Source organism: Hydra vulgaris, chromosome 04, assembly GCF_038396675.1.
Source record: "Hydra vulgaris chromosome 04, alternate assembly HydraT2T_AEP".
Taxonomy (NCBI): Eukaryota; Metazoa; Cnidaria; class Hydrozoa; order Anthoathecata; family Hydridae; genus Hydra; species Hydra vulgaris.
In genome coordinates, this window is record NC_088923.1 from 43,849,980 (window position 1) to 43,860,943 (window position 10,964).

At 28.3% G+C, this 10,964-nt stretch overlaps 1 protein-coding gene across 1 annotated transcript; it reads right to left on the reverse strand.

Annotated features, from left to right (window-relative positions):
• Nucleotides 1–1,098: 1,098 nt before the first annotated feature.
• On the reverse strand, nucleotides 1,099–2,567 carry LOC105847737 (alpha-1A adrenergic receptor). Its single transcript, XM_065796418.1, has one exon. The coding sequence runs from the start codon at nucleotides 2,464–2,466 to the stop codon at nucleotides 1,318–1,320; it is 1,149 nt and encodes a 382-aa protein (XP_065652490.1). The 5' UTR covers nucleotides 2,467–2,567; the 3' UTR covers nucleotides 1,099–1,317.
• Between the last annotated feature and the right edge of the window lie 8,397 nt (nucleotides 2,568–10,964).

Sequence of the window (10,964 nt, forward strand, 5' to 3'; positions counted from 1 at the left end):
TCTCACGAAAAACGAGAACGAGACGAGATCTCGATCATGGTTACAACCTTGGACACCATATAACGAAAAAAATTACACAATATTTTCTGGATACAATGTTGATAGTTAATGTTTTTACTGCTCATTTGGTTTTAGAGATTTTTTTCTGCACGGAACAGTGCTAATATTACCTCATTTAATAATACATCAGCAAGACTATTGTATTAATCAAAAGAAACAAATGATTCTACAACTACTATCTTTTTACAGAAATTATGCTCAATCCATGCCTAGTGTTGGTAGTGGAAGAAGATTAGTGGTTACAATAAACTCTGGGAATGCACAAGCTGGACAATCTGGAAGTTTTTATGTTTTAATAGAACAATTTTACTACTATGCATAGCTATATTTTATTTACGCTTAACTTAAAAAAATGGATTTAAAATTATAAAATTTTTATATTTAATTTATTTCGGCTCAGAAATTGTAGTTATGATGTAACCATAATATATTAATATATTATGGTTGTTATACTACCATAAGAAATTATGGATGGAGTTATAGCTTAAATATGATAAGAAATTATGGTTATGATAATGGTTGAAATATGATAAGAAACTATGGTAATGATAATGGTTGAAATATGATATGAGAATATGGTTAGCATTAAGGTTGAAATGACTTATCAGATTATGGATAGGGTTATGGTTAAAAAAAAAAAAGCCAGAATGCCCTTTTTATACTACTCGGTATTAGACTACTTTACCCTAAATATATGTATAAGTATTAGGGTTATGAACTTTATGTTATGGTAATCAAATAAAAATACTAATAATGATACTTTAACGTGGTGTTAAAAAAAAAAAGTGCTCTAATTAGTATTTTTATTTGACGCCAGAAAATGTAAACAAAACTTTAAAAAACCTATTTTATCTGGAACTCCTAAAACTTAGATTGCTTAAATGAATAAATCATTAGATTTTATGACTCGTTCTGTGTCATTACGTCATTGTGTCTTATGATTTGATTATAAAATTCTAATTAACGGTGTCATCTATATTTAGTAAGTATATATTGCTTTCTATTTTACATTTACAATTTCTACAAAAAAAAACAACATTTGTTTCCATGGTAACAGTCATTCATAAGATTGTTTTAAAAGTTTTATTTGTTAACTTTCCTCTTAAATTAACATAAAGTATAAAAAAAATTATCATATTTGAATCTATAAATTATATAAAAATCTAGAATTTCAGTTTGCGTATTACATTTGTAGTATTTTTTTTTTAACAAAACACATTAACAGCAAAAAAATAATGAAGCTTTTTGTTTGAACAACTAACGTAAAATAATAGTTTTCCACATTTGTATGACACACTTTTGAAAGCTGCGATTCATAATAGAATAAATTAAAGGGTTTAATACACAGTTTAGACAAGCAAACATAATTCCAAAAGTTGCAACTTGAAAACCTTTTAGGTCTAAATTAAACGAATAAAGCATTGATCCGACAAAAACAGGGGTCCAGCAAAAAAAGAAACATAGTACAAGAATCATTAACATTTTTGTAACACGAACTTCTTTAAAATATTTTTTAATAGCCCTTTTATTATTATTTTCTCTTGCATTTAAGATTTCTGGGTTTGCTGTATTTCTTATTATGCAAACATTTTCAATATTATTGCTTATAGTAACATCTTTCTTGTATTTGCAATAATAGTTCAGCACTTTTTTGTCATATGAGGTAATTTTTCTGTTCACAGTTTGATTGCGAACTGATGAAGCAGATTCATTATCAAATGACAATAATGCTGCATCGATTGGCTCAGAAAATTCAGCAGTGTTAATTTTCCCCCTCATTTTGGTTTTTTCATGTTTATATAACATAAAAAATATGCGTAAATATAAAGTAGATAAAAATAAGGAAGGTAAAATGTAGGCGATCAAAGCAATAAAAATTGAATATGATAAAGATTTTTTACCATTGATTGTACAGAAATTTGAACCCGATTTGAATTCGCTCCAACCAACCAAAGGTGGAAATGAAATTATGGCGGAAAACATCCAAACGCCAATGATAATAAAAATTGTTCTTTTCTTTGTATAAAGCTTTTTAATTTGGGTAGCTTTAGCTACATTAAAAAATCTATTTATACTAATCATAACAAGAGTCCATATTGACGTGGTACAAAATAGAGAGTTCAAGAAACCAACTCCATCACAAACAAATCCACCGAGCAGCCACTTTTTTGAAATTGTGGTAGATATAATAGTCGGTATTTCAAACACAGCAAACAAAAGATCAGTTGTTGCAAGATTTAAAACAAAGTAATTGGTTATTGTCTGCAACTTTTTATTTTTTATTATTGCAATGATTACGATTGAATTTCCACATATACCCAAGAAAATGCAAATAAACAAATATAATGACTTAATTGCAATAATAACTTTAGAATCGTGTATTTCACTATTGTCAATGGTCGCCATATTAAAGTATCGAAATATTCTTTTTTGAAGCAATCATCTTATATTTGATAAGTTCAACATCCGTCTAAAATAAAAGTTTAATATGTCATCGATTTAACAGATAAATTACTATAATAAGAATTTCTTATTTAAATCGTTTATGTAAAGCCAATAAAACATTTATCTTTTATACATTTATGAATCCATTGATTGTTAGCATACTATTAATCCAATTTTATAGTTTGCTTTGAAAAAAAATTACAACGATAATAATGACTGTGGGTAACCTCTAAGGTTTTGATTTTGATTTTTATAACCACAAAAAATAATAATGAATTGTTTTACTAATAGATAAAATAATTGTACACTTTTTTATTTTTATTCAACTAATTATTGCATAAATACTGTGTAAGTATTATATAAATTTATTTTTTATATAAATATAGTATAAATTTATTATTACATCAATAAAGATGTCATAAATTCAAAAAATGCAGTTTATTGAAAATTCAAACAGTGAATGTTCTGAAAAAAAAGCGGCTAAACTTAAGATACCAGAAAAAACAAAATAATATTCGTTATGCTAACAATAATATATTTATTTACACATTTATGTTCATACAATACATACATACCATAAAATATATACATGACATAAAATATATATATATATATATATATATATATATATATATATATATTATTTATATTTATAAATATATATGCATGCAAATAATAATACATTTTGCGTCGCTCAATTAACTAGCAGTGTCAATATTAAGTTGAATAATAATTCTAATTACGCAATAATTACGCAAATATATTGTTAGCAATACGCAGTGGATTGTATAACTATTTCTATAAATATTTGAAAGGCTCAAAGTTTTTCATATCATTTCCTTAAGGTGGTAAGGGATAAAAAAAGATATTTTCTTGAATACTTTTTGAATATTTAGTCGATAAAAACTCTTACTCACTAAGTGAAGCATGGCTTATTTATACGGCCGGAAATTTTGCATTTTGAAGAAAAAAATAGAAGGCCAGTTTTTAAAATCGTAATGTTTCAAAAACTTAATACGTTTTAAACATTTTCAAAATTATTTTACTTTCTAAATTTAAAAAGTTCACTAAAGTAGTATATATTCAGAATTTTAGATATTAAACGAACACTTATTAAGAAATAAAAAAAATAGAAAGAAATAAAAAAATAAATAAATAAAAATTGTCTTTAATTTAAAATTTAGAATTATTAAAAACAACGTAAGAAACAAGAACAGTTATAAAAAATATTAAAATGTTTTTCTTTTTTCATTAAAAGATAAAATAATTATATTATAAATAATTTATTAAACTTTCTTAAATTTTCACTTTTTAAAAGATTTTACATGATTAACAGCTACTTCGCTGGTAGGGATAATTATTTAATTATTAAGAAAAATGTTGATAACAATTCTTCCAGCAAGTTTTATCCCAATTTCCTCATGCATGGGACAAGAAAAAGTCTAAAAAGAGTCATAAAAGTGGTTTAAAAATTCTATTAATATTCTAAAGCTTGTCGTGCATGTAAATTAAATTTATTTATTTTGTTATAAGAGTAGTCAACCATAGCAAAGGATGTGCAAACATAATCCAAAAGTGATGGTGAAGGAATAGCGAGACCACCCCTAGAAATAATTGCTACATAAGTATGATCAGGATTCCTTTACAACATGTACCAAAAGGTTTTTAAAGTTTCTTAGCTATATATCCAGCAATATGAGCACCTACTTCCCTACTTTCTTGTGCAAGTGTCATGATTTCTGGAGTACACTGAGCTTTACCAATATCAAGTAGAAAGTTTTTCAAATCTGTTAAATCTGTTTGTCTATTAATTTTTTTTAGATTGTAAATAAAAAACAAATCTTCGGTTTGTTGATTTGATGCACAAAAACCTTTTTTAAAACAAAAAACATTAGAGGAATGGTTGTCACACACAATAACATTAAATTCACATTCAGTTAAAATACAAAGACATTCAAAAATTTCTTCTTTCAATCATTCAGCATTGATTGTTTTTTCAGGAGATGTTTTAATCACATATGGAATGTTTTGTTTCAGGCCAGCCATCATAAAACAAACTATTCCCTTATACATTTCTCCAGACTCATCACTACCAATCATCTCTCCAGCAAAATACTCCTCACATTTTTGCAAGTACATTTCATCAAAAATCAAGCAAATGTCTTGAGATATCTTACCTTCTAATTTTAAACGTTTTGCACAACTTAGAGCATCAATATTTTCACTAGTTATTTTTTTAAGTAATGATAATGATGGTTCACGCAAAAGTTGGTATGACTGCATAGAAGTATATCGCAATATCAGTGAGTACTTCATGATACTGGCTAAATAAATAGGTTTTTCATATATTTAATTTGTTGTAATTCAGTCTATACAGATGAAAATTGTTCGGCTTGTGATTTAATGAAGGTAGGAAAATTATGAAGCATACTTTTACATGATAAACAACATATCTCTTCCTTGACGAAACCACTGATGCATGTTAAATTATTTCACAGAGGTGAACCTTTGTGAAATAATTTAACATGCATCTCATTATTTACACGAATGCGCTCTGTGACTTCTGGAATAGATAAAGTACTATGACTTAATTTATAAAGAATTACATGATCATGATACTTCAAGAATGAAAAACCATCTGGAGCAAGACTTTCAGTAATATCGTCAAAGTTACTAATCAAATCAGTCAATAAAAACTGTTAATATTGATCTGGCTGAAATATTCTTTTAGTTGGTGATTTTCTTATCGAATTAGAAGATTTTAAAAGTTGTGATAAACCTTCTTCAGTCAAATTTGTGCAATCAAAAATAGTTGGAATAGGTTTTAGTTTTTTTATTAATCTAAAACGTTGATTCGTGTTTACCTTTCTTAAAATATTTTTTTTAAACAAGGTGTTTGATCCACATAACTGAAAAATTAGTAGGTGTCCAATCTTTTCTATTTACAAATTTAATCTAATTTTTTATAACTCTTTATTTTTTGGAAACGAAAATACTACTGTAGATACTTCACCATAATTATGATAATTTGAATCACAATTTACAACGCAACATTTGTTAACCGTCTTTTTGAACTTCCAAAGCCGCTTCTTTAAGAACACTTTTTGAGAGAACTGGCCTTCAATTTTTTTCTTCAAAATGCAAAACATCCGGCCGTATAAATAAAGCAGACCATGAGTAAAGTAACTTCCATTAAAAACAACTTAAAGTAATTAAAAAAGGTATCCATAATGGCAGAAAATATGTGAAATTCGACCGTTAAAAATGATATTTTTGAAACATCATAACTTTATAATTAATTTAGCTCTTTAATAAAAATACAATTTAGGTTATATACTTTAGGTATCGCCGATATAGGAGAGTGGCAGATGTTGTGAATAGCGAAAAAAATGGCAAATTTCTGAAAAATAAAAAAAATGTTATAAAAAAATATATGAAAAATTGCTGTTGATTTACCTATTTCTGAACAAACTCTAAAACAGAATATTTAAATACCGAATGTTTAAATACCGAATGTTTACATACCGAATGTTTTAAATACCGAATATTTAAATACCGAATGTCTAAATACCGAATGTTTAAATACCAAATCTTTACATTCCGAATATTTAATTTTTTTTCAATTTTTATTTAGTTACGATATCGTACAATTTTTAAAACAAGAATTGATCAGGAAATACAAGATTAATGAAAATATTTGAGAAAATATGAATGATTAATGAAAATATTTGAGAAAATATTTTCATTAATCTCTCCCCTCATTTTATTCTTAGAATCTCCTCTGCCTACAAAGTTTAGCAATTTGAAGTAAAGGAAAAACAAATTTCAAAATGCTATAGATGGTTTCAACAAATTTTCTAGTGTACCATAAAAAGATAATTTTGAAAGTTCATTTTTAAACATCTTTCAATAAAAAGATTAAATTTGGTAGAATTAAGTATATATGAAATACAATGAAACAAAAATCTACTGAATTAATGCAATTGCCAAAAAGAATGCTTCTATCAAGCACTTTTCCAAAGCGGAAAATAAAAAGAGAGATTTGACCGAAATCCCCAAGTATATTCCTTACGAAATAGACAAATAATATTATGAACTGATTTTAAAAATAAAAGACCTATAAAGTAAAATAAAAAAGCAAAGAAAACAGTTAAGTAGTTGCCAATTAATTACGTCACAGGATTTATGATCCTTTTTTTTGAACATTTTATCAACTTTAAAATCATTAAATTCTATCAATAAAAAGAAAAAAGTATGAATACGGTTTGCTAAAGTTCAAATTGTAAACCTTCGGTTTAGAAAAAGTTAGTTTTCTTTGGTTCACCATCAATTGATGGAAATACACATAAGAAATACCTGAAACCCTGAATAGACATATTCAATTTGTTTTCATTAAGGAGAAAGTCACTAACACTTACGGGATTCGAGATGAAAACAATCTATAACATATTAATTTTAGTTTAATTGATGTAACCAACCTTCTGATTGATCTAGATCTTTAACTATATATTTGGTCTAGGAATTAATTCGTGCGGTTTGACAAGGGATTACAAAACTAGCTTATTGTCTCAGCGTTTCGTTTAGCCACGCATGCGTGCGAAGATCACTGTTATTGCGCATCATTTTCATTATAAATCATTTGATTTAAGAGCCGTTTTTTCTAAGAATCAGGCAAATTCCTGAAACTGTGGAAGTGACCTCCTCCAAATTGCTTGAATTTTTTATATATTGATCAGAATATAGAAAAAACCTGTTGGGGAAAAAAAAAATTTTCAAAAATGTTTCGTTCACTCGGAATCTGGGCTTAAATTTTTGAGATTTTTTTAAAAATTTTTAGAAATTTAGTTTTTGCCACCTTTGAACCCATTTTTTTGGCAAGGCAAAAAGTTGCACATAGCTTTTGTAGTTAATATCAGACGTAACCCAAAAGCTCTCTCCAAAAAATATAAAAAAGTTGCGTGGCACTGTGCGGTTGGCTAATTATCTTAGTTCAAAAGTACAAAATCAATCAGTTTTGTCAACTTTTATTCGGAGTTAATTCTAGCGGCGAAGTGTTGCACACAATTTTTCTTTTAGGATTTGAAATTATCAAAGGTATTGAGTCTAAAAATGCAAAGAAAGTTATGTGATACCTAAGGCCTATTAATATATTAAGGCTTGAAATTGGAAAAAAATGTTTTAGTATACTTACAAAATGAACCATTACGGCAGAGGCGCTTAGTTTTGTAAAAATGTAAACATATCCAACTGTCAATACAAAAAGGTCCTAACATAATAATAAAAAAAATTCGTGTGATTTTGTCACACGCATGATATAACATGAATTAAAAACTGAACAAAAATCTAACATCAAGATAACTATATTGCTAATTAAATAAAACATAAATCAAACATTTAAATGTTTTTTCATTTAAAAATTAGTTTTTCATTTATTAATAGAGTCATTTACACACATTATTCACCACATCACACATAATTTCTACTCTGCTGCAGTAAGTTTCTCTAAGAATAGTGATATGACTGTATTATAGTCTTCTTCGGATAATGAATAATCGCCACAACCACTGATTAGAAAAGGAGCATTTACTAAACAGATAATTTTATCAGTTTGGTTATTTATCTCCTCGGTAGTAACTGGCCAGCGAAAAGTATTCTTCTCTTGCCGGTTAATCATACAATTAACTCTGATCCCAGTTATAGATACCTAAAAGTATTAGCGCAACATTTAAAATAATATAATAAAGAGTTTATGATTTGTTTAATTTTGCTTACATTCAATAAAACTTGTAAAGTCTTATATAATGTCATTCTGAAATTATTTTCACATTTTATTTATATTCCTTTTATTTTAGAGCACTGTTTTGTAAAACAAAATAAAAACTTGAAACTAATATATACTTTGAATAATATTACCTCCACAATATATCCAATATTCCATTGTTTTTTATATGCAACAGCAACCCAATCATTCACTTTCCATACAAGACAAATTTCTTTTGCAAGATTGGCGATGTCTTCCTCATATTTATTATCATCTTCATTGTCTCCTGCCAGATTAAAGTCATCATTTTCGCCATAAACTTCTTTGTTATCGTTAACCTGACTATTTTCATTATTTTCTGTTGTCGGTTCTACCAGCTTACCTTTTCTTTTCAGGTTACTAAATCTATAACAATATCAATTGTACATATTTTTAAACATATGTAAACAAACACACAAAATTATAACTTTCACCTAAATTTTAATTTCATATTTGTAAAAGAACTATTTAACAGTCAGAAACATAATCTAATTTGCAAAAGTTTTGATAGCAACAATGCCTACCTTGAAAATAAAGATCTTATCTGTTGGCTAGTTACATATTGATCAGGCGGAAGTTCTCTCCTCAGCTGCATGTGAACCTGCTCAGGGCTCATTTTATTACCTGATTCTTCTCCACGAATAAAGTATTTATACAACAGTTCTTTCTGCTGATTTGAAAATCTAAAAGAACTTCGAACTGGTAATGCCCAACCTTGCAATAGAAAAATGTTCATGCAATGTGGTTTGTCTTTTACGGAAGCACTGTTAGAGGATGAAGAAATTGGCATATTTAGTTGTGAAGTAATTTTCATCTTATGAACAAACGAGTTGCGAACTTTATCCAATGATGTTAATGATTTCGGAGCTGTATGAAGACCGGATAGCATGTGTTCTTCTAACTCAGCATCGCTTTCAAATGATAAAGTACAATTCATTTCAGTGCAAAATCTTAATGAATATAGTTGCCTGTCACTTCTTTTCTGTTTTTCCTTAAGTGACTTGTTACGCTTAATTGAATTATCTGTTTTGCTATATGACAACAACAACTTAATCGAGGGTTGAATTTTAAGATTTCCATACTCTTGTTCAATTCCCTCACCGATATTGAAATAACGCCACATCTTCATACTTTTCTCACCAAACTCAAATGAGTGATAGTTGCTAATGTTCTTAATCTTTGGTCCAGTAACTACAGTTTTATCATTGCTAATTTGAGCAACTGCTACTTTTGCATCTTTAGCGCCAAAACTATAATGCATAGCCTTGTGTATATCTTCAGCAGTCAAAAGATTATTACCAGAGTCAACGTAACTCCTTAAAATTGTCTTTACAACTGCACTCTCCCTGTCACATTGATCTTTTCCACAACAGGGTTCATTATAATCATATCTCAGCAATTTTATACCTCTCTCTTTGCATACATTGTAGATTGCTTCAGCTGAAAGATTTCCCTGATAGCAGCCAGCATTATCAGATTTGGTAAACATTTTCTTGATATGCGGTTGATCAATTCTGAATTGGTCTAAAACTGCAGTGGCTAACGAAACAACATCACCTATTCCCTGATCACACCTATACATTGAAGTAAAGTAAACACGTTTGAATAACTTTCCTGCTATTTTTATGAAGAATATATCCACATGTAAACTCATTCCTTTCTTGCCAAAATACTCTCTTTGGCCCTCTCTGTATCGAACCGGAAGAATTTTTTGACAAAAATCTTTAAGCCAGAAAGCAGTTTCATCGTTTAATTGCTTAAAAGCTTCGATTTTTGCCTTTTTCTGTTGAGAATCTCTCATCAGGTGTTTTATGTAGTTGAATACATCCTTTACAGCAATTTCCAAATCATAAATAGAATCAGCATCGTCAGAATTTTGAATTGCTAGTTCTTTGATCATCTCGATAGCTTTGCACAAATCATAGCAATCGGCACATACCACTTCTGATATCTCTGTGTTGGATTAAAGATTTTTTTCAGATGGATCTGATAAGGCATATTTTGAGCTATGAGAAGAAATGTTTGAGTCATTGACACTACAATTGGTTTGATAACTTGTTTTCAAATACCTTTTTCCTTTTTCAAGGGCAGCTTCGAGAGATTTAGAACTAAATCTTTGTGCCAATTTTTGTAATGTTTGAAAACCATTCATGCCTAAAGCAGTAACATCATCTAATCCAGCTAAGCTTTTTCGACTTGAAGGTTTTATTGCATGCAATACTTTCCACAAACTTGAATCAGATAATGGTATATAATTGTTTTCATTACAACTTTTTCGATAGAACATGATAGCGTGGCTATATTTTGTCGTCAGTATTGCATGCACTATCTTTTGTTCTTGACCGCTGTCGTATTTTTATTTAGTTATTCCATAAGCAACATTATGCAAAATACCGCTTGTAAATATAAAGTCTAAGAAATGTTCACACTTTGTTTGATCAAGACTAGATCGGACGAATACTTTCTTCTCTGGAAATGCCAACCCTTTATGAGATGCATGCCATTTTCTTGCTGTTTCTATACGATGTTTGGTACACTCAAATGTGTTCATTATAAACTTTTTGGTATACTTGGTCTAATAATGAGAGGATAACTAACTTTCCCATGGAATCACTTTGCTTATATGCTTTCTGAGCACGAATAATTTCAATTGGGAGAG